The 25,118-nt window shown below is 37.0% G+C and overlaps 1 protein-coding gene across 5 annotated transcripts in view; it reads right to left on the bottom strand.

Moving 5' to 3' along the window:
- SULF2 (sulfatase 2) overlaps positions 1–25,118 on the bottom strand; it is an 86,769-nt gene that overhangs the window by 16,364 nt on the left and 45,287 nt on the right. For all 5 annotated transcript variants that reach the window (XM_021539237.3, XM_021539236.4, XM_085558375.1 and 2 more), the window contains 7 exons: positions 23,738–23,889; positions 20,233–20,402; positions 15,871–16,021; positions 13,809–13,984; positions 11,357–11,485; positions 10,341–10,397; positions 9,532–9,661 (listed from right to left, as the gene is read on the bottom strand). In XM_021539237.3, the coding sequence (XP_021394912.1) occupies positions 9,532–9,661; positions 10,341–10,397; positions 11,357–11,485; positions 13,809–13,984; positions 15,871–16,021; positions 20,233–20,402; positions 23,738–23,889 (965 nt within the window). The remainder of the gene's footprint in view (positions 1–9,531; positions 9,662–10,340; positions 10,398–11,356; positions 11,486–13,808; positions 13,985–15,870; positions 16,022–20,232; positions 20,403–23,737; positions 23,890–25,118) is intronic.

Raw genomic sequence — 25,118 nt, 5'->3', positions numbered from 1 at the left:
GGAAGTCCTCCAGATAGACTCATATACTGACTTGGTTGGAAGGGGCCTTAAAGACCATCTTGCTCTACGCCCCCCCCCGCCATATGCAAGGGGACACCTTTCACTAGATCAGGTTGTTCAGAGCTCCATCCAGCCTGTCCGTTCAACTCCTCCGGTGTTGAAGTGTTTTCCAGGATTGCTCTACAAAAGCACCTGTTTCTCTTCAATGGCCTTTCAAAGGGTCAGATCAGCTGTAGAAGTCCTCAGCTGTATGAGTTTATGGCCATCTTGAGTGGTTTTAAAAGCTTTTTCCCTTCAACACACTTGGGCTTGACTTGTAAGGGTGAGCTGCACTGGATGTCTGAAGTGAGAAACCCCTCCCTCTCACACTCAAACTAGAGAAAATACTGTTCCCTATCTCCAATTCACTCACTCAACTCCTGAAGTAACTTGCTCACAGTTCCTCCGCACTGCTGTCAGGGCTGTACCAAGGGCAAGGGAATCTAGCTGCCTTCAACCTGGCACAGAAGTTCTACCCACTTCTCAGGTACATCACAAAATTATTTCACTTACTCCTTAATTTATCAACACTTTGCTAGCTACAGAGGCTTAGAGACACATAAAAAACCCCTTACAGTAGCAGTTGCTACTGCTTTAAAAAAAGTTTCTCAGAAACACTCAGCTTCTTGTTGAGTCTTGAAGAAGTGTTCCTCTTCTTCCCTATTACAAAATCCTGTAAGTCAGTTCTTCCAGGACTCACTGGAATATTGAGGATTTTCCAAATAAAAGAACAGAAGCAAAACCAGCAGCATGGTCTGGGCAAGATGATATTTTACAGCAGCCTACAGCTCTATAAGGGAGACTCAGCCACTTCAGTTTGCACAGCAAGGTGTACAAAGCCTGGGACAACAAAGCATATATTTTCTGTTGACATTCAGTCCATTGTTTGCAGGACAGCAAAGTAAGAAAACAAGATCACTGTGCTTTTATTATCAGACTTCAATAGGAGTCAAAAGTGAAGTGGCCAGTTACAAAACATTTACCTTTCACTGTGGCAGAACCTCTCATTTAAAATGATCCTTTTTATGGTGTGCCCACTGATATCCTCAGACACCTGGATGCCAAATCTCCTGAGCTGTATCTGTGTTCAGCCTTGCTCTGATGCAGATAAATCCAGCTTAATTTACAGCACAATGAATCAGGAAACCAAGGAGAGACACTGACAGTAAGATCTTTGCATGACTATGTTCATCTGTAAAGCAGTACATATTTACCTAGATTCAATAACAAATTAATATCTGAAGAACAAATTCCTCTCTTACTTTTATAAATGCCTAACACTGATTGATGTACATACAGACTGAGGTTTCAACTAAAAGTTATTTTACGAGAATAAACAATGCTTTCTTTCACAACTAAAAGAGATTGGAAAATGTTTGTTGCTGTTTCCCACTTAATCTGAACATTATTTTTGAAAAATATATTTTCAAAATACAAACTACATTTTCTGCTCAGTAGAGCTCTATGCTCTAGGTACATTTTAATACATGAAAAATGAAGTTTCAACAGAGGGAAAGTTCAGTGTCATGATGAGAATTACTGCAAGTACTCTGATGTGTGGCCAAAAAATATTTTTTCTCTATATCTTTCATGTCTTGTCAAGAGATTGATGCTCAATTTCCCCCTACAGGTGAACTAGAAAAAATCCTTTAGTTTTTGGTACAGCTGTATGCTACAGTGAAAACATATCAAAGACTTCACTGAAGGGCACTTTGTATGCATTAACAGGCCCTACTGCTGAATGAATGCAGTGCAGATCTACCTAAATTACATTAGAAGCAAACACTGAATACATGGCTGGGGGTGGGGGCAGGGTATGGTGTGAGGGTAGGAGAGCAGGGGAAGGAAAGTCTCAAGCCTTTACTTTTTTCCCCAAAACAGATATCAGCATCTGTATGAATATGTTTGGGATTCGACAGCTTATCCTTGCTCTGCTTGTAGGTCCAAAAGCAAATTCGCTAGGCTGATATCATGGCTCTATCAGGTGCAGTCATTTCTACTTAGGGGAAGAGGGTAGGAATTGCAAGAAAAATGTGAAAACCTCTCTTAACCATTAGGAAGCTTTAAATGCTGCTAATTGTGGCATTTGAAATTGCTTTCTAGTGCACAGCAGACCATCTGCTCTGTGGAGAAGGACCTGGGGAGTCCTGGTGGACGATAAGTTGTCCATGAGTCAGCAGTGTGTCCTGGGGGCCAAGAGTGCCAACAGTGTCCTGGAGTGTGTTGCCAGTTCCCTGAGCTGGTCCTGCCTCTCTGCTCAGCCCTAGTGAGGCACATCTGGAGTGCTGTGTCCAGTTTTGGGCTCTCCCCTGGAGAGATTCTAGAAATATCTGGACACAGTCCTGTGCTGTGTGCTCTAGAATGACCCTGCCTGAGCAGGGAGGTTGGAAGAGATGACCCATGTGGTCCTTTCCAACCATTATGCAATTCTATGATCATGCATATACCTGTGGAAAACTCTGAAAGTAATGAAAATATTTTTTAAGAGATAATCACTTAATCAATTAAATCGCTATATGAATAACTTCAGAGTACCCCAGAGATACTTTGGCTCACAGGTAGACATGATAACTATCAAACAGCAAAACATAATTATTTATAAATAGTGGATTAATGCAACTGTCAAGAAAACTAAAAGCCCTTAGTTCACCACCTACCTGCCCCAAACTTTTCAGGTATTTTCTTTATTAGGGCAAATGATATGTTCTTAAATCAAGACCTCTAGCTTGTAACACCTCAAAAGCATGAAGTCCTGAAAGAGAGGGCAATTTAACACCAACCAAAACTCAGTGGAAAACCCAGACTGCTCCACAATCTTTATCCCAGCTCATATCAAAATTCCAAGTGAAGAACCTGTCTTTCCTCCTGCAAAGCATGGCAGAACAGCTACTCAAACCATCACAGAAATAGCTTTTGCAATATATCCTGAAGTGTATCAAGCTCACATTGTGCAAAACTTTCCAGTTACCTCCTTTTAATGTCAAAGCTGTTCCAGCTGGAGACTTCCCACCATCCTCAGGCCAAATTAGTTGCTGTACTCATGCTTTCTGTCACGAGCTGTGCTATGCTTGTTCTGATGCTTCTGCTTCATCCCCTATCCACAAATCCCATTGCACAGCTCATGCTACCCAGCTATTTGCTTGCAAAGCAGAAAGTCTGGGCTTTATTAGTTTAACAGACAAGTTGTTAGCAGTGAACAGCAATCTTGTTCAAATGCACACTGCAGAGGAAGAAAAAAATCAAACTACACTTTGAAATATGTTCTCTCCAGCCTAAACTATCTGCTATACGTATCCAATACTAAATTAAGACTACAATATCTATGAAACATGAATCTTAATGGCAACAGATGCAAACTGAACAGATGCCTTGCTCCCTTCCAGTAACACTATTTACCTTGAACATGCAAATTACTCATTAGCAGAAAAAGACATATTGTATTTTTCTGTGTGTTAAAAACCTATTATTTTCTTCACAGCCCTTTATCACCATGAAGTGGGTTTTGCATTATTGTGCATTATTGTCTTCTTACCATTACAGCAATCACAGATTCAAAGTCACTATCTGAAGCCCCAATCAGAAATAAATAGCCATGACTTTCCCTGTAGGATTTTTTCCTACAATTCACTCATTTCCTTCAGTGAATGTCTCTCAATTGACACTTCTTTCTTTGAGGTTAAAATAGCCAATTATGTAAGTCTTGCTAGGAAATATTCCATTGAAACAGGTCTCTTTCAGAGCTAAGCCCTAATTCATCATTCTGTGTCTCTCAGCAGCTGGTTTTGTATTTTTTGGTGTGGGGTTTTTTTTTGTTTTGTTTTTGTTTGTTTGGGTTTTTTTGTTATGCCAAAGAGATTCCATCTTATTTTACAGAAAAGTTAAAAGTGAATCAGTTTGATCACTGAGCTGCCAGCAAAGCTCCCTAACAGTTCTAGGAATCCAAGTTTCTATAGCACAATAAATTCTTCTGTCTTTGCCAACAACATGAGAAACACACATCAGTAATACCACTCTTTATGCAGTTGCTTTCTGAACCAAGTGTTGGGTTCAGATGGTGAACATTAGATGGTGAGCTCCATTAGATTGTGAGCTACAGACAAACTGCTTTAATGGCTAAAAAAAGAGTAACTTCCAGTCCAATTGATTAATGAGTAGTCAGGATACACTTTTTTTCCTTTTATGAACGATAGAGTTACAGTTTATTTACCTCTTCTCTGCTGTGATTTGCTCCTTGTGTTACTTTCCTTAGGGCTAATGAGGACAAAGTAACAAAATCCAGGGAGCCACACAGAAGACTTTACTCTACAACAAGTTCTGTTGTTTTTGCTGGCAGCTTCTCCTATCGTTCAGATGGTACTAGGTTCAGGGAACAGACAACTCGAATTGACCATTGTTTGCTTCATACACATTACTACTTCTCTATTCTAGCTGACTTTAAAAAATCAGTTCATATCTTCTTCACAACATCTTTCCAATTCATGCAGTCAGACCTCTCTCTTCTCAGCTATTTTCTATTTGATTATGCCCAGTTCCTTAGTTCTTCCCAAGAGGTATTACTTCCTTAACATTTTAACATTTTTGCTGGGTTCACCTCTTCCTCCGGTACCTTATTCCTACTCATCCACTGGCAAAGGATTGTTTGGTTTCCTCTACTTCATGGTATCAGTATATAAATGAAGACCACTGCCTGGCTTTCATTCCAATGTGACATAATTTCATTACACTGACTCATGATTTTTAGAGATTTGGGCCACTGAACTCTCAATTTCAGTTGTCACACACTACATACCACTCAAACTTTCAAATTATTAGATAGATGAACGATTTATTGACAGAATATTTTGAGGGCTTTTTAATGCCACAAACTGCAGCCTACATGAGGCAGGTGGGACAATGACAAATGAAGAATCAGGTATTCAGCTAATTTTAAGATTACAATTATATAATTAATTCACTATTAATATAATAATTGGGTCATGGTATCAAATGGTTCCAGCTGCTGCATTAGGGATTGCACAATCTAAGAAGTCAGTGCAGCCTTAGCAGAAATTACATTAGTTGTGAAGGAAAAAACAGCAGCACCAAAACGGGAATTACTTTGTTTGAGGTTCCAAACAGAACTTCTCAGACTGAAGCCAGTTTCCTGACCTCCAGTAGTCTTTTAACTAAAGTACACCACTACCCATATCAGGATATTTGTAAAAGCTGGGGTTTTTATTAAATTTTAGTGTCAATTTCAGCTAGCTACATACAAAAGCCAATACTGTAATGACAAGAAGTTAATAAATCTCTTACCTAGAAATGCTAATTTCTTGAGTTTGTGAAGCAACAAGCAAAAAAAAATCCAGTAAGTAAAATAGCCTCTGAAAATCGTTACAATTTATTTCTAGTTCAAGGACGAAAACACTTTTGTTAATTACAGTTCCTCATAAGGAATGCAATCCTCAGATAATAGCCTTAACACATCATCATTATTTTAATTGTCATTGTTTGTTGCCTCCTAATTTTATTGGTTCCAGGGCTGATAAATTTTTTAATGTATGAAGTTATCAGCAAGTCATTTGTTGCTGTAATCACAGATTAAGAATTTGATCCTGAAAGTTGATCATGTGCAACTTGTTCTGAAATTCAGGAACTCCAAAGATCTGCTGAAAGTGCTATTGAAGTTATCTGCACTCTAGCTGGCTTGATATATGTCACCAAGAGAACTTAAATTCTTTCATAACCTCAGTATATCTCTTCTAGCAACAAAAGTGCCAATAAACCACAAAAGATGGGAAGAAAATTTTGGATCTGTCTAATTTTTAAAAAGATTCCTTCCAAAACCTGACACTGCTTCCTAGGTCTGGTTTATACAACCTCAAGCTACAGTGGCCTCAGAAAAAGGAGAAAATATAAACAATTTTTTTTCTATTTCTCCTCCCTTGGCACTAAGCAATGGCTAATAATGCTTGTGGTAGAATCAGGAATATGATGTAGTGCCTTTTCTGAACTCACAAAGAAGGCACACACTGATCAGAATAGTTTTCATCACTGGTATGCCAAGTTATGTGAGAGAACTTGGGGGCAGCAAGCAAGTAAAGCATGTGCTTTTATTTATGGTATCGTCAGACCAGTTACAAAAGAGAATAGCCCTTCATGATCCTGGTATAGTACAAAGCGATTGGAGGGAAGACTCTATGTCAAACCTTTCATCTGCAGAACACTTGAAAGAAACAAAGTGCAAACATTTGCATTTTGAATGTTCTGTGAAAACTGTCGTATAAAATGATACTTCTAATGCTATTTAAAGGCAATTTCTACTTGTATCAGATTTGCATGTAAATATACCTTTGAAAATAAAACGTATTTGAAAAGGAAATAATGTGAAATCAGGCAACTATTTCTCTTCAGGAGTTAGCAGTATTATTGTATACTATGCCAGATCCTGCTAAAGAAAAGATATTTTAATTTTGGGAATTCATACATGTACAGCATAGATTCCCTATAGCAATCAGCACTGCTGCGGGTATTGCATGTTTATCAAATGTGCACAAAACTGGCAACTCACTTAAAGGGAGATTTTGTGAAGCTCTTGTTATGATACTGTGGTGTTACTGGGAATACTCTACAGAGCAATGCTGGTATCATAACTGGCTTCCACAAAAGCACATTAATGCAGGTGACTAGATAAAAATGGGTCAGCTTCCACTCACCAGCCAGCTTTGGATGAAAGACCAAACTACACTAAAAAGGAAAAAAAAAAATGTGTGGAAGCCATTAGGTACTAGAATAATTTTTTTTTCTTTTTTATTTCATGTGGGAAGAGCTCATCTCCTTTAAATCCCTGAATATAAATGCTGAGCTGCTCTTTCATCTGATTCTACAGTCACCCTTTGTTGGATGCAAATAACTAACACACACCAAACCCTAATAACTGAAAAACAAAACATGGCAACACACAGATTCCCATTGCTCTCAGAAGAATTTACATATATTAGCAATGCAAAAAAATTTCCACTTAGTGGGCTATGAAACAAGGTTTTAGACACTATGAATAGCTTCTTCTCCATGATCTTGGTACTCTCTTATGAAAACAAATACAGGTTAATGAGGGTGAAAAATTTGCAAAAATCACTTTGTGGCAATAGACCTGTATTCACAAATCTGCATGCTCACAAGGCAGAATTTCAAATTCTCCACCTTATATTCAAAGCTTTATTTCCCTCTCCTTTCTTTACGTCTCCTTTAAACTCTGCCCTTGTCTTTTGTCCTTCACTCCCCTCCTGTGTCTTTGCTTTCCATCTGTGCTTCTTGTCTCCTGCTCACACTTTACATTCCCTGACAAATTCAGATTTCCCCGTGCATGAAATAGCAGGTCCCCAAAACTTGATTAAGTCAAAAGAAAGAGCCCCAATGACTTCAGCAAGCTTGCAACTAATTCTGACCCAGACAGGTATTTATCTTTGCATCAGGATACAAAAATTCACTTTTCATACTGAACACTCCAAGTACTGTTAAATAGAGTGTCCTGCAGGATCAGAAGACATCTGCTAAATAACCATTGCATCTGCATAACATCAACTCCCCAAGGCAGTGGTATGTTATTAGCTTGGGCTCATTCTACTTACTGTGCAGAACTATGAACAGCAAAACACCCATTTGTCATTTGAGAAAGTTAGTCTTCCTTCACTCTGAAGAGATTTTGGGTGCACCTGTATCCTCAAATAAGCACATTCATCTCCCAGTATTCCTATTGTCTAGACAGACTACTAGGACATAGTCTCTAGAGTAGGGGTTAGAAGGATTGAGATTCCCTTGAGAGCCCTTCATAGATTTTAATTGACTTGATTGTTTGGCAATTTTTCCTGATGTCCAACATAAATTTCTTTTTTTGCTCAATTTCGTCCTATCACTTCCTATTATGCCTAACCAAACTGCTCAAAACAATTCTTCTCCTCTCTGTCTCCTGACAATAAGGATATAGCACAAGCATCTCTTATTAGCACATCTATAATGGAGAATTTATTGGTAATTTTGACTATGGATTTGACATTTTATACTTCTCTTGAAGAGAAAATAGTGATGGGAAAAAAAAAATGTTATGTTTCCCCATCCTACTTACTGGATAATGTTGTAGTAGAAAAAAAAAACCACCTTATTCTTCCAGCTCTTCAAATAACATTGCAAATTCATAAAACAGTGGCTTGCTCCCATTCAGCTAAAATCTCAGCTCAAGACTTCTTACGACAATAAGCTACTGCATATAGTATTCCTTTAAGTTTAGTATTTTTACAAAGAATAGAACATTATAATTGCTCTGTGTACTCAATCTGACATAGAAACCATAGGAGGAAAAGAACACATGGACAATTTTTATACATATAAATTGGATCCAAACACCTAAGGAACAATGGACTCATTTCACAGGTGCATTGAACTACATGATCAGTAGAGCCAGAAGTATGGAGTCTGGCCTTTGACAGTAAATAAATTAACTGCAGCCTAAGTAGCCCATTACTGACTATAGCTTGGTAAGTAATTTATATCATGTCTGGAAGAACAGTTATATTCCACAGACTAACTTACCCTGACAGCCCTCTGGGCTGCCAGAATATGAGGTAATGCCAGTGTGATACACAGACATATTAGCATGTGGACCCATTTACCTTCACCCCTTTGTTCACAGAATGTGTTACAGTCCTTGGAAAGGGGTTCTCTGTCCCACACCTGCATGAGAGAGCTATGACACAGAGACAACTTTGCCAAGAGCGTTGAATACTCTGGAGATAGCCATGCTTTGCTTTTGCACTGCCCTGATAAACTCACAAAATCCTCTCCTGTGCATGTCAAGACCATGTATTGATACTACCCTAATTTTTTCCCATTAATTTCTTCTATGTCACTTGTATGTAAAGTGAACATACTGTCACATCTGCCCAAAACAGTTATGCAACAAGGGAAATGACAGTCAATGAGCTTTATGCCCACATACACACAGCTTGCCTCCAGTCATAACCACATGCGTGCTTTCCCAGTGTGTTTTTGTTAAGAGGAGGGATATATATACTGAGTAAACAGAATTTTAGCTTTCCATTACTATATGTAATTACTAGTAACTAATTACAAGTAACAACAACAAAATGAATTAAAGAATTTGAAGCAAAGCAAGCTATATATATTTAAAAAGGCCAATCAGTTATGTACATTGTAGCTTCTCATCACTAATGAATCCCAAACCACATCCTCTTTGAGAAATAAAACATTGAAAGAGCCTAGGCAGTTTTCTTAGTGGTAGTCAGGAATCAATACAGAACACTTGAATCAGCAATTTCTTGACTGACAGTCAATCTCAAAAATGCTGTAATAAAGATTTGAGCAAAAGTTACAGAACCAGCCATTTGATTTATATGCTGGCATTGATGATGAGGTGAAGAACATTGACACATTGAAGGTGTCGAGCTTAGCCCAATTACAACTGCTTTCTTGCAGTCTGGGGTAACAATACCCTACCTGGCCAAGCTGTTCACAGGCTGTTTGATACTCAGCTCGCTGACAGAGGTCTTTCACACGCTGATATTTGGGTAGAAAGTTTTCTTCTTGGGCATCTACCTTCTCGCTCTCCCTTTTATGCAGCAATTTACTGGAAAAGAAAAAGAAATTATTCTTACATTAATATTAACTCCAACACACAAATACAATTAGCTGAAAAGACTTAGACAAGTAGTTATTTTCCGAGTCCATATCACCTCTGGTAGCCAAAACTTAACAGTCCAGCAGAAACTAATAACACACAAGTTATTCATATCCTGCTCTCAGGGAGCACACAAAAACATATAAAATCAAGACACTGTGTTACATGCCTGAGTGACAGGTAGTGACAACTGTCAATATAGAGAGACCACATCACATTCTACAGTGCTGTACTTTGCAAACCCCTCATGCCCTCATTTATGTACTAAGGCAGAGGTGCAGAGGGAATGACCAGCAGATGAAGATGCAGAGAGGAAGGGTTGTTCATAATCCTGTGATACAAGCAGGAGGGTAGGGGACAGTAGCTGAGAGCAAATTGGGATGCCTTCCCATCTCTCAATCCAAGTAAATTCCCCTTCCCCCACCACAAGAGCATATTTATGCAGGCTGTAGGCAGAGGCCATCCATTCCCTCCAATCACACAATCACTGCCATTAGGCATACTGCAGCCGTGTCCCTGCTGGCACAGCTAACTGACTTTAGACTGCAGCAGAGTGCTGCTTTGGCTTTAGCTATTCAATATCTTTCTATTTAAAAAGACTAGGCTTTGTGATTAACACTTTCCTTACCCTCTTTCCACAAGGAATGAGTCTCTCCATACCTTCACCTTTTTCTTTAAATGAAACCTAGGAGGAAACAAGGAGGATAGGAAGACACAATTTCCACAAAACCAGTAAACAAGTTATGCCCCAGTTTTCTCTCCCACCCCTAATTCCAACAAGAAACATGCCATGTAACTGCACAAGAGGACATCCAGCTCTATGAAGCAGAAACTTATTGCTCTCCACTGAAAACCACAGGACATATTTCTCTCACAGGAACTAAATCCACAACAGGTTTACACAGGACAATTTCTTCAACTTAAATGTGTTGAAGGCACATGAGATTAACTGAATTTTCCTTGTTCACAAAGGATCACAAATTAAATCAGGATTTCCTGACTCAAATTTGGGCTCTTACTATGCATCTATCCAATAAGTATCCTATTCTAAAGCAGCTGCTCCAGTCCCCCTTTCCCTCCACCCAGCTATGTGTAAAGCAAATAGTTATCCTTCCCTTTTTCTGCTGATTTTCTCTTGCAAGCATTCTCCAGCAAGTCTAATTCTCTTCCTCAGTCTTTTTCCAATGAAAATACTGACGGAAAAACTTAAATAAAAACTGCAGTTTTTAGTGCTAGCCTGTCTTTATATTATAGTCTGATACACAACCATCGCCTTCAATTATTTTACTATTTATTCAATATGAAATGCTTTGCTACAAATGATGCCATGAAGACATTTAAATCTAAAACCTAAATAGCTAAAGACCTTCATGTGTAGCCTTCTCACTTCTACATAGACTACATTTAGTATATACAGATGCCATGCATGCCATACATCTAGAATATGAACACACCAAAATGAAAATAAATAACTGAAGTGAGTTGTATATGCCAAATAGTCTTCAGACTTTCCCGTGAATGATGTACTCAGCTAGATGGTGATTTTATTATATTTTCCTTTAAAATTTCTGCATGCGGTTGAACACTTGTTCAGTCTCTTGTACAAACACATGCATGTTTTCATGCAACATTTTAATTTCTTACCTATTTACCGGTCTCTCAGAATCCAGCAGCTTTAGAATGGATTTACCATCCATATCAGACGGAATATCCAATCCAGCAATATCTAGAATTGTAGGTGCGAGATCAATATTTAACACAATGTGAGGATTCCTGGAAAAAACATAGGACAAATAGGTTTAAGGTCTATACAATAATACCAAGCAACTCCAGTTCCCACAGAGTTCAAGGACCTGAAAAGGCTTATTTTGTGACACCTGGAAATAAAAGAGGACACAATCTGATTCTTTTCCATTAAGGGAATTAACCTATAATATATAGATAAGTTGCATAACCTCAAGGAGACTAATACAAATGTTTAAAACTTTATTACAGAGCATTTTTGAGAAAGCAAAGTAGTTAATAAGGTAAAGTTAATTTTTGCACAAGACAGTTTAAAAACTGTTGGAAAATGTGTTTGAGTGTCTTACAGAATCAAAATGCCTGCCAAATATGTTGATGACTTTCTTAAAAGTAAATTTGGCAGGTTTCAAAACCTGGTACAGAAATGAGGACTTCAGTTCCTATCACAGTAGGCATGTTCTAAAGAGAGTGTGAGAAATACATAGCTAGGCACTAGTAATAACTAAAAGTGACTGTTAATTTACAGTGCGAGACAGAAAAAGGAAAAGGATGAAGAAAAAAGCAGCACAGGGGGAACAGTTATGAAGAAAAAAAGTGAGAAAATAACAGCTTGAACTACATGCTAACACTACATGCTACAGCACTAAGCATGTAGAATCACTGTGTTATGATGTGCAGGCACAAAGAAAGGATGGGACCAGATGGGCTGAAATAAATACTAGTGCTGAATTCCAGCTCAAAACACAGGATAGAAAAAAGCTGTTAAAGTCACAATATTTACTGAGATACTATTTTAAAATTACTACATCTTTGAAAGAGTAAGTAAACAGGGCACTGACAAGAGCATAGGTGATGAATTACCTTTGTGTACCTGATTTGATTTTAATGACTAATAATTATTATATAGCAAATTTGGTAACTGAAATGAGAGGTTAGTAATGACTTGCTATGGTGATTGCTATTAAAATTTCCCTTGTACCAAAAGGGAGTCATAACAATTATTCTGCAGGAAAAACATATGGTTCACAAAAAAACACGGATGTCTGAAGTTCTACCGTTTAAAGAAAACCAGGCTGAGAGGGAAGATCAATTTATTATCTGATATATTCCCTCTCCAGGGTGTTTTATCCTGTTCTTCCTATTTGCTCTACTGTAACAGGCTCTGTTCTGTTAAGACCCTGTCAAGGCTGATTCTTTCAATTCTAACAGAAACATGTCTTCATCTTCAGAAGCCTTTTAAAAATAAAATTCAGTGGGAAGGCTTCAGAACTTTTATGGATATAAAAGTTTTATGGTGTAAAGATCCTAGAACTACAGTAGACACAATGTGGCTGGTCTCTAGCCTTATATGTTGCAAACATACTAGCTCAGTCACTTGGGCCATATTAGCATTGACTCTCCAGGAAGGTCAAAAACTGCAGTCAAAGAGAGCAGTTTTTCAGAGGGCTATTGCAGCTCATTTGAAATTCTGGGCTGCTGCAGACAAAAGTCGTTCAGTGCTGAGGTAATATGTTTAGTCCAAAGTGAGGAATCCCTCCCTGCTCTTTAGAGAATATTGGTTGTTTTCACATGCAAAACTGCTGAAAATAAATCAGAACCACCATGCAAAATCTACAGAATTTAACATTTTTCTGGTTTCAGATAACGTGGATCAATGAATTTAACCAGCATTTGAAATAAGAGGTCTTCAATAACTATTTGCTATCATATTAAATACTAGATCCATTCCTCTGTGGCAAAGAAAAAAATTGTGTGTGGAAGATTGTGTGTGTTAATTATGCTAAGTCATGCACACTGATATAAATATTAGGCAGCAATTTATGGCACTCTGTCCAAAATCACTACCTAAGTGCTAATATTTGCTAACTGAAATAATTGCTTAGAAAAGGTATTTACTTGATTTTTTAGCTGATCAAAGCTACCATTTTAATTAATGGTTATACTCTGCATGCTTGTGTGCATTCAAATAACAGCCCTAACCATGTTGTCTCAGAGAATGAGCCAAAAAGAATGTTTTGTGGATGCTAATATATGAGCTGGTCTTTGTAAACTGAAACAAGTGACTCCAATGCTCAGCAATAATTATCTACATTATACAGTATATTTTTAAACTTTAAAGTGACAGTTGCATGTGTAATTTGCACTCCTCAAAAGAATGCAAGTGTTTCCTAGATTGGACAAAATTCGAAGTGATTTTTCAACAATATCCACAAAAGTGCAGTGGCTTGTGCAAGCAAAAAGGCAATGGCCTTGAGTTTGTTATACCATCCTGTGCTATCAGTTTTGCTTTCTGAGGAGGTATATTTTTCTGCCAAAATTCAAGTCATGACACACAAAAAAGCAAAGAACTTACAAGGACCCAGCCTCTACATTTGGTCCTCGGACATAGAAAGGGACTCTGATATCAAACTCATATGGCATGGACTTCCCTTTCACCAGCCCAAACTGCCCAATATGATAACCATGGTCTGCTGTGTATATTAGATACGTATTTTCCAGTTCTCCTGTTTCAGCCAACATATTGTAAATCTGAAAAAAAGCAAAATGAAATATAAAATTTATTCCACTGAGTAGCTCTATATGTGGAATGCTGCATATCCCTTTCTATTACGAGTAACATACAAATAACAGCTAAGCATAGCACTGAGTTATCATAATGAACCACTCTGAATAATACATAATCACATCTTAATTTTACTAACTGAATATTGTGGCTATCACAAGACAAAATTCTGTTTTAAGGTAAAACACAGTAGCATACCATTTCAAAAATGTTTGGGTTCAGTATTTTGCATGAGAGCTGTCAAGATAGTACTAAATACATAGAGCAACAGAATTAAAAGTTTCAAGGTGTCACTTCAAAATTTTCTCTTCACTTTTATCTTCTTGAAGCAAATAGTTTTAATAAAATGACAGCCCTTTGAATCTCACACATATTCAGGCAGCATTCAACAACCTTGCCTTCAGACAAATGATTCCCCATTATGCAGAATATTTGCAAAATATCTTCCAGATAAAAATCACTCAGTCATACTCTCTTCAGTATGGAGAATTACAAGGAGATTTAAATGTGAATACTTCTACAGATTTACATAAGATGCCATGTAAAATGTACCAACTTGAGTATCAAAGATCAATTTTTATGTGATATTTTCACTTGAGAAAGGTGAGAAGGTGGTGGGATTCCACCAAAGTGGAGCCTCACACAAGTGCAAAATATCAGCACAAGAGAAAAACTGTTGTGTTGGTTTGGGAGTTCATTTTGGGTTCTTTTTCAAGTTGTTTTGTTTGCTGGTTTGGCTTTTTGGGGGGTTTTTTGGTTTTTTTTCAGGGTTTTTTGTTTGGGTTTTATTTTTTGTTTTACTTTTTTTGAGTGTGAGATAGTTTTGTTTTTTTCTTTTTAATTTTGAAAAACTAGTAAGTAACACACATAATTCAGTAGAAAAAGATCAGGCTAACTTGGTAATTAGAACTAAAAACCAACCTAACTGATTTTGCCTGCTGTGGATCACCCAGAGTGAAACTCTTTTACTAAACAGGAAATAAAAACTGTGTGGTAAAATCACCAATTTCCCCTAATGCTGGTATCTGATCCACCTAAACAGCTTTGTTAACATGAAGCAGAGATCATATTTGCCTGAATCGGTAATAATAAGACATTAGTAACAAGCTTATGCAATGCCATCTACATAATCTCATTTTTGCCTTAGAGGACTCCTCTAATTTTATGTTCTACCTTTTTTGAATAAGAATGCCAAGAGATAAGCAGAAAAATTACAACACCTTTAAATCGGCAAAACCATTCTTCTTCAGCATAGCTTTTAGTGAATACAGACATTTTGTTGAAGACACGTAGTTTCAATTAAGAAATCTCATTGTTACATGATGCAGACAATTTTACAAGTACTAATCTACGTATTTATTTACTTCCAGTATTTAACCTCCTCCGGGATCATTCCAGTATCATCACTTTTTGCTGCTGCTGTTTTCTTCTCTCAGAAGCTCAGTGTTACAGGATCAAAATAGACACACATTTAGGTAGTTATTTCCAACAGGTTGTAGGATGACTTTATCAAAGGACACATTTTTAGGATTTATGATGTGTAGTTTTTCAGGCAATCCCTTTCTCTTTCCCTTTATCAGTAGTGGTTCTGTGGCAAAAAATCAGCTTGATCACACCACCCAACTCAGGGTAGCTGTCTTTAGGAGATGAGGATCCTTATACATTGAATTAAGAGACAAAATAATCAGAGGTGAGAGGATTACGCATTATTTAAAAACTGTAGTTTTTTTAAGCAGTCCTCCTTCTCCTTCTTTCTCCTTTATCTTCACATGGAGGACAATATAGAGCTTAACTCAAGAAACAAGCACCTGTTTAGCCAAAAAAACAAAACAAAAGTGACTAATAATCTTACCATCTCCATAGAGTCATCCACAGACATTAGTGTTTGAAGGCGCTTTCTCTGTAGCATGTTAGTGAACTCCATGTGTATAGGCTTCATGGGACCGGTGTACCTCATTATCCAGTGCTTGTCTGGGTTTGGAGCATAATTATAACTGGGAGTACTAAGGAATACAGAGAAAATCACAATGTTTTAGCCAAGTAGAAAAAAGCCATAGTAATGAATATTAATTTCCATTTGATCAACACTGTAGGAAGTACTATCTGAGGTGCATGAGAAAATATTAAGATTATTTTTGAAATGTCTTCTACTTTCATGTTATGAAACATGGGAAAATGAAAACCACTTGGGAGGAATAAAATCTACGAAACCATTAAACACACCTTATCTTTCCAAAGATTTTGAGCTAACAAGTACACTTTAAGGCCAAGAGACTTAGCCTCAGAAGACTTAACTCCACAAGTATGATTAGGATGAAGCATGTATTACAGAGTTCCTACTCATGCAATTGCTTTGTTTTCACTCTGCCCAGATTAGCAGTCTTGTGCAAGCTGTTTAAAAATAACTATACAACTTGCTGAAAAGGTTCTACTATGTTCTTTAACAGCTTTTTACAGTTCAGCATGACTAGTTGAATATTGTCACACTTATGCACCAGAGGAGCACAGGCACTCTGCCTACTGGTATCCAATTGCATGTGAGCAGCAGAAGTGGGGAAATAGCTGGACTTTAAAGACCTGTGAAGAAAAGTGGGATGAGGAAATAGGGCTGTATTTTGAAGACTTATTCCAGCCACCAACTCCTTTGCTTGAAGTCCCAGCAAAATCACAAGAACCTAGTTCAATGTCTCCTTGGAATCTCACTGTCCCTCCAAGTTCTCATGGTCCTGGGACATGATTAAAGTGATGAGGAAAAATATTGTTCATAGTTGCACACGGCTGGAAGTTCCAGCAATCACATTTCTATGCATAATTATATAACTTTAGCTGAACCTAAATAAAAGATTTATTTTACCACCATGATGTAAACTCTCTGCAAAACCAGCTAACTAAAAGCTATTATTATAGCTTACATTTGCAAGAAATACTATTCTTATGTACTATATTTATTCCTTATATACTTCAGGTGAAGACCATGTTTTACAATTTCTTCACATCATGGCTCAAACACATCATGCACAGAGTCAAACATTAAAAATTACTTTTCCTATGTAATTTGGTTAGGCTTCCTTTTTTCATTCAAAGCACTAAACTCAGCCATTCCAAATGAAAATACTCATTTACTTTTCTCTTAGCATCACAGAATTTTCTAATAAATTCCTATTTGAGAAATTTCTACTTTTGGTTTTGTATAGGCAACAGAGCAGCAAGGTTATTAAAAGTTATTAAGCTAAAAAAAATGTAAGTTGAAACTACTAATCAAAATACTGCATATGTAATGTATCTTTGAATATGACATTCTTAGGAGATTTAATATAAATATTAAACTAATCATCTGACAATGACACTTTTATGCTGAAAGTCTCTATTAGATGCTATCTGAAAAATGTGCATATTTGGCAAGGGGAGGCTTCTTCATACAGGGAGGAAAGGTCTGGTGCCTATTCTCTCTGTATTATTAATAGTCTCTGGAATTTCAGAATGTTATTGTGGTTGAAATAATGACACTGCCTCTTTGAAAATGCTGACAGTTATGGAAACTGTTGCTATGTGATGTCCAGAATTAATAAAAATTGCTTTGCAAACTCCTTTTCCGCTTACTTTTTGACTTCCTGTCTGACTTGAAACCTCCCACTATTTAATCCAACCAAAACCCACCATTTTTTTTGATTACTACAAATTTAACCTTTTAGTCCTTAACAGGTTTTTCTGTCTTATGGGAAAAATTAAAAAAAATTAACACTTCTAGAAGCTAGCTAACTTCTCCCAAACTACCTAGAAGGGAAGCCCCAGACAGATTGCATTTGACCTTAAAAAAGATGGATGGTAGCATGTACTGTCTATTGAAGTAACATTTCAGATCACTGTTAAACTGCCCAGCTGCCAAATTCTCTACAGGTCACAATATAGGCAGCAATAAAGGAAAACTATGTAGCTGAGGGATTTTCTCTGTGAGTAATTTTCAAACAAGACAAGATTGCAGATGCATACGGAGAGGAGCACTACAGAATGAGATGGAGAGTCTGCAGTACAGGGCAGAATGCAGAACATGGTATAGAATCAAGAGAACAGCAGCATAAATTAGCCACAGAAGTACATACCAGAGCTCAGATGCAAAGCAGCACACTGACTAAAATCCATACCACTGGCTTTTAGCTATTACTAGCAATGCTACAATGATGCAGTATGTACATCAGTCAATGCCAAGCACTACTCTCCCACTTTCCCTTGGCTTTTCCACAGAATCCACTTACAGACTTCATCAGCACTGCCACAGAAAAGGTGGAGGATCATACCACCTGGTATACTGCCTTTTGCTTTGGGGACTAGGCAAAGACTTTGTTCAGGGTATTGCTTACTGCTTTAGGGCAATTTGTAACTGTTCCACCTGCATTCTGATCCTTCCTTACAATATCCACATGACAATGAAACAGTAAGAACCACCTGCAATCCTTTATCACTGGGGACAGATCTTTCTGTCACTGAGATTCCCTGGAATTTGGGAACAAGGGGAAAAGTAGAAAGAGAACTAATTCAAATCATTCCTTCACTGTATGTACATGTTCTGCATTTTTACATTTACTCTTAAACCCAGGCCAATGAAAACTCTGACAGATACTATCATTATTATCGTCATTATTATTGTCACTATGCAGTGCTGGAAAATTTGTTTAGAAGACAGCTGTCAATTTCTTTGTGTGAGATGTACAAAACACCCTATTTGATGCACATATCCAAAAGAAAAACACTGTTCTTTAACCTACCAGGATAATTTATTTTTTTACAAAGAAAACTTCTTTTCAAAAAGTGATACTTCCTGTGTAATTGTTAACACTGTAAGAAAAGTCACGTAAAACAATAAAAAACCAATAAAAGTGTAATTACTTTATAATTAGGAAGATAAACCTAATTTGTGTGAACAATCAAATTTAAAGTACTAGCAAAAGAAAAATAGACATATATAGTCTGTATTTTTCATTGCTTCAATCCTTCCACTCTTTTTCATTCAGCTAGAAAGTAAATTGCTACAGAATGTTGCATGATAATCACCTCCAAGATCCAAATGCCTTCCAGAGGAACCTAATAAAACTAAGGTCAATACTGGATATAAGCCATGAGAAGTTGCTCATTGGGCATTTCTTCAATTTTTATTTCAAAGAAAATGAAAGAGCATAAGATGGCAAACAAACAAGAAACACTTAATTACTGATGATCTGTGCCACAGATTCTCTTGGACACAGCAGAAAATAATGAAATATAAAATTTCTAAGTTATGCAGTAACCAGACAATAAAACAAAAGAAACTTCTCTCAGACTCTATTTTAAATAAAACAAAAAAGCTCAAATGGCTTTCACTGGACTTTGGGCTAGCCTGAGGAGCTTTGGCCATCAACAGATAATTATTTCCACCAGTTCCCAGCTCCTCTACAAACACAAAGCAAAAGAGAATTCCTCTCAAAGAGGCAGGGGGAGGGGGCAACACATAGGAAGAAAGTTACAGATGTTGAACATCAAGGAAGGCATGAAGCCAGTACTTAGAAAACTGTAGGAATGTTTTCAGTTGCATCAAGAGGTGGTTTGGGAGAAGCATTCGTTTTGCTTCCATGTGAGGAGATACCTAGTGCAGCATTAAGAGCTGTACATGTAAAATGTCTCTGTGCTATAAACAAGAAACATCTCAACAAGGAACTTATAAACATGTTCCTACAGGAACCAGGTGATACTGCTTTTGGGATCTGTTCAAGACATTATATTGGGTCATGTACAGACCTACCAGCTCATTCAGAAACAGCCTGTGTAATTTGGTGCTGCAGGCGTAGTATGTATTGCATACTATAGTTTATATGTAAGGACAGGGAGATAGAGTTTCTTCCCCTGAAGAGATTATAGCCCAAGAACCAAATTTTGATCACCCTGCTCAGAATAAAAAGTGCTTTACTTCCCAAATAGGCTGTAACAATGTCAGAAGAATTCAACACGAATCTTCCCATTTATCCCAATGAGCTACTATTCTGAGTTTCAGATGCAGCAGCCATTCTCAACACACTTGTACCGGTCTGAGGAGGTACCAAAAAAGGTAATCTGGAAACTCTTCTTATATATTTGTGACAAAGTTATGCCAAGAGTACTATAAAGAAAACATTGTTCCCCTGAGGTACCCAGAACTTCCATATTCCAGAACCTGAAAATCAATCAAAGCTTTTTTTTTCCTTACATGTGTTCTGAGGCATTAGGAAAGAGTTGTGAGTACTGAGGGGCTGAATCTTCAGGACCATGAGGAGCAGCATGGCTTATAACCATCAGTACAGGCCTGTGAGGATACATCTTCTTTGATATTCTAAAGAAGGTAATACTGTCATTTGTAATCAGATCAGTCAGATAATCCTGCAAGTAGAAGCAAAAGTATAATGAGACACTTGAAAAGGAATTTCAAACTGGGGGGGCAATAGGAAGGAGAGGTCTCAGGTATCATAAGAAATAGGAAAAAAGAAGCTACTTCACTTAGAATGGTATGAGAAGGAAGTAAGTCACAGATACTAAGAACTCAAAAATTTAGAATCAAATAATTCTTTCTTCACTGCCTAGAAATACAAAAACCAACAGCTTCCAGATTTTTCTCAGAACTGAATGGCACTAAAGGAGATAAAATAGTATCCTTTCTTCCCAAAGTGGGCAACTACATGATGAAAAACACAATACTAAATACAATGACCAGGTATGAATTAAAAAAAAAATAACAGTGTCAGTATCTTCAAGGTGTATAGTCCAACCTTACGTCATAAAAATATTTTGAAAATGCTAATGGCTTGATATTCTTTTTTTTTTTTTTTAATCTTCTGCACCAGAAATCACTAAACGAGAAGATGGTGGGCTAACTGAATCAAAGACTTTATTCAATGACAATCTGATTGAGATATAACTCTATCACACATATTGTTGAGAACTTAGAAAACTTCCTGTAGAAGAGCTGGACTATCTCTGTATTTTCTAAGAAGTATCATTATATCACTCTTAAGATATCTGCAAGAGCTATAGGGATTGAAGACAGGATTTTTAATGACAAGCCATGCTCTCCCTTAGGTGCTTCCATGGAAACACTACAAACATAAATACCCCTCAAACATGAGTAAGACATGAAACTACACCTTAAAAAAAAAACCAAATAACTATCATGGCACAGCAGAGGAGTAAAAATCAGACATAGCATTTGACTCTGGTCAAGCCAACAGGTACAAGTTGTGGTACAGACTGGATTGCATCTCCTTTTGAGTACAGCTTTCTGTCCACAGTTAAGACACTTGCTCCTCTTCACCTCTGTCAATGTCCTTGGTCTGAGAAGTCAGCTCATCATTCAGAGAAAGCCTTTTCCATGGACTATATTTACTTCCCCCAGGTTATTTCTTGTCTATGCCAGAAGGCTGGCACAGTCTCCATTTATAATTTTTCACACTTGTACAACACAAGGCACAACTGTTATGAAACTGCCATGATTATGACTGTTACTGGGATGGCACTTTCACTTTCAATGGGCATTAAATGAAGGTCTTCCACTCATAAAAGCAAGCAGGAGATGGAAAAATGCACCAAAGCAAAGCTGACTTCTGAACATGCCTTCAATGCCTGAGTCAATATGCATAGATGAGAGAGAATACTTAAGTGCTCTCAAAAATGCACTGCCATTAATCTTCATTATGCTGTTTCTTTAAGCGGGTCAATCATTTGAAGTGCGTAACTCATCTTTGATTTAGCCATTACAAGAGTATAGTTTTCCAGTTTCATTTTAAAGATACAGATTTCCACATGGTCAAAGCGAAAAATCACTGCAAACTCAGCAATTACCAGGTCAAATGACCAAACAGAAACATTTCACTGAATTGATTTCTAAAGGGTTTTTTTAAAGGTCCATACTGTAGAGGTTGTAGCTGTACAAAGTTAAAGTTACTCTAAAAATGTTGACCGAAGGTGAAAAAGAAAAATCAAAGTAGAATATATCCTGCAAGAAAATCTGAAAGAATTTAGTTTTCAGAAGAGTTTAGCAGTTACTTTAGAGGACAGAATAATCAGTGATTTTTTTCTTCTAGTTTTCCACTGGCACATAATTAACATTAACTATGTTAAACAGAGAGGACTAAAAAAATTCATCTGATTATATTAGTCATTGCTGGAAATGTGATTTTCCAGCAACAAAACTGGCAGGAAATAAAGAGAAAAGAGTCTTCCATTTCAGCTTCTGTCTGCTGATTTGAACTCCAGTGTTAACATCAACCAGTGTTGATGCTCTGCACACTGGTTTTTACTGTAGCTGCTTTTTATACAAGAATATGAAGATTATAAAAAGTTTGCATTTCCATCATCCTTATTTTTTATTTATTACCAAACTCTGTAAGAAAAAACTAAAACAAGTGAAACGTAAATGTTTTCAAGTCTTTCCCACACAGAACAGAGCTGAAGGTATTGGAACATAAAGCTCCGTGTTGGCTCCTTGGTACGATGGAGATGGAGAACAGTGCCTATGAAATCACTTGGCTGACACTGTTCCACACAAGATATACTTCCATCATAACATTTCAGTGCACAGCTGTAAAGATTAATTCTGTCATTCTTCACAGATCTGAAGGAGAATAGAAGACAAATAATTCTGTACATTAGTTTACTCCTTCCCCTTAGCAGCTGGTAATGGAGAAAGTAACCCTAGAAGACTGTGAAGTTTTATCTCTCAGCACAAAGTACATTCAATTATAAAAGGCAAACAGGGCAAAGAAAAGTGGAAATCCCAGACAGGAAATACCAGACATCAACCTTTTAAAGGAGAAACTGGCTGTGAACTGAAACAAAAATAGGAAGGCAGGATTTGCAATCAATAAGAGAAAGCAAACAAAACACGTGTTAAACAAATATACATTACAAATCACTTCAGAGTGAGTCCACTTCCTTAGTTATACATTAAAACTAGAGCAGGTTATGGATAGATTTAGTCACCATCATACTACAAAGTCACTTCTGCCTACTTTAGGACTTCAGTAAAGCTGGTTCCTTTGGAAAGGAACACTTTTAGCTGAAATAAATGTATTCCTGACTGCAAGCAGGTATTGAACTGTAGCATGTTAGATGAGGGGAAAATAAAACTGCATTTGACAATGACTATGAAGCATTTTTGTAAGTTTGGTCAGGATATAACATCCTTGAAAACATATTAAAAAGCATATATATCTGTATGCACAGAAATACAAACATAATAATTAAATTCTCCACTGATTCAGAATTATCATCAATTGTACCAAGATTCTGTGAATACTCCCTAGTATTGTGGCTGTGAAAGAAGTTCCTTGAACTAAAAGGGTGGGTCTAGCTGGAGAGAAATGGGTTCTTATCTCATGAATACTTGTGTAACTACACTGCCACAATAATTATCATACAAAGCATAGAAATAGTTAATCTGAAAAATTTAAGTCTACTTTCACATCTTCAGCTTGTAATACTTAACACAGTCTTATTTAACAGTCTCAGAACATTTTACTTGTTTACACTGTTAGTAACAATGTTTTTGGTAACATAACCCTCCCAGAATGGAAGGTAACAATGTCCCAACACTACTGTTACTGGTTGTAGATAATGTTACACATAGCAGCTTTCAAGTACAAAAAGAGATTGAAACCATGAAGTGCAGCTTTCTTGTGGTAATGTCCAAATGTTAAGAGAAATAAATAAACAGAACCTACCCTGGAGTAGTCATATCCATGTTTCTCCTTCACTCCATTTCTACAGAGTGTGTAGTTGTAAAATCGAGAATTTTTAAGTAATCCAACCCATTCTTTCCAACCAGGCGGCACATAGGAGCCATTGTATTCATTAAGGTACTTTCCAAAGAAAGCTAGTGGTAGAGAAAGCAGAAGCATAGTAAGAAGGCATAACAGAAACACAATTGTTAAATTGATTCATTCCTTTCTGATTTTTCTTAAAATAACTTTGTTCTCTCCATTACAAGGGATCTAAGATAAGAGGTAAGTTCTGAGTCTTAATCTTGCCTCTGTTTTTTTGGGTTTTTTTTTTTTTTTGGTTTTTTGTTGTTGTTTATATCTCCATAATGCAGATATTTTGATTTACAACCTATGTACAGGAGAAACTGGACCACAATTACCATTATACTTTCTTTTTTGGTACCTGATATATTTGGGGTCAGACCACACATCCCTCCTCCCAGATTCCTCTCTTCATATCCTTCATGATGCTGAGCTGCATCTATCCGCCTATCAGTGCCCTACGAAACTGCACTTACCACCAAGCGTGTGAAATTAGAACTCATGTTTTAAGATATTAACACGCTTCATTTCATCATGAATGCTGTGCTTTAGGTATTTTGAAAATGTATTTAGAGCACTGCTCTTCTGACCTATTTCAACAGACAATTTTCCAGATATTAACTTGGGTTCTGAACGCAAGTCTTAATTACACATAAAGACTTGTTTACCTCTCTAAAGTCTTTTACTTCTGCATCTGATACCAGTTTTCCTCAGCCCAAAGTTTGCCCAATCATTAGTATAGTGATAGAGTGGTGGGAGAGAGAGAACACCTCTGTCCTTTTTTCAGATGTATAACTAGCAAAAACTACTTTTAATACTTTTTGTTCCTTGAGAGACAATCAGAGGGAAACAGATGAGAAAGTACTCTGTGCATTGCATGGAACAACCAGTTAGACCAAAGGTCAATTATATTTTGCATTCACATCATGGCCAAATATACTTTTAGACTGACAATGTACAGTGGAATAAACATAGCAAAATTAATGAATTTACTGCAGTAATGGGGGTTCTGAGATAAAAATCCTGTCATTAAGTGTTAAATTTCATTCCATAGGTAAATTTTTTTTTAATGAGATATCAGTTCTTTTTAGGTATCAAAGTAACTGAAGTAGTGAAGCCATCTTCAAAATGGTCAACAAAATGGTCCCAAGTCTGCACCTTTTGTGACAACCAAAAATACAATACTACTGTAAAGATTAGAAGATGTGGCATCAGTATAATTACCTTAGTAACTGCAGGAAATCTAACAGATTGCATAAAACATACGGTGAGTCTTCCACCTCTTAAGAGTACTTTCAAG

This window comes from Lonchura striata, chromosome 20, assembly GCF_050655825.1.
Source record: "Lonchura striata isolate lonStrDom1 chromosome 20, ASM5065582v1, whole genome shotgun sequence".
Lineage (NCBI taxonomy): Eukaryota > Metazoa > Chordata > Aves > Passeriformes > Estrildidae > Lonchura > Lonchura striata.
This window is presented reverse-complemented; position numbering and strand designations above follow the sequence as displayed.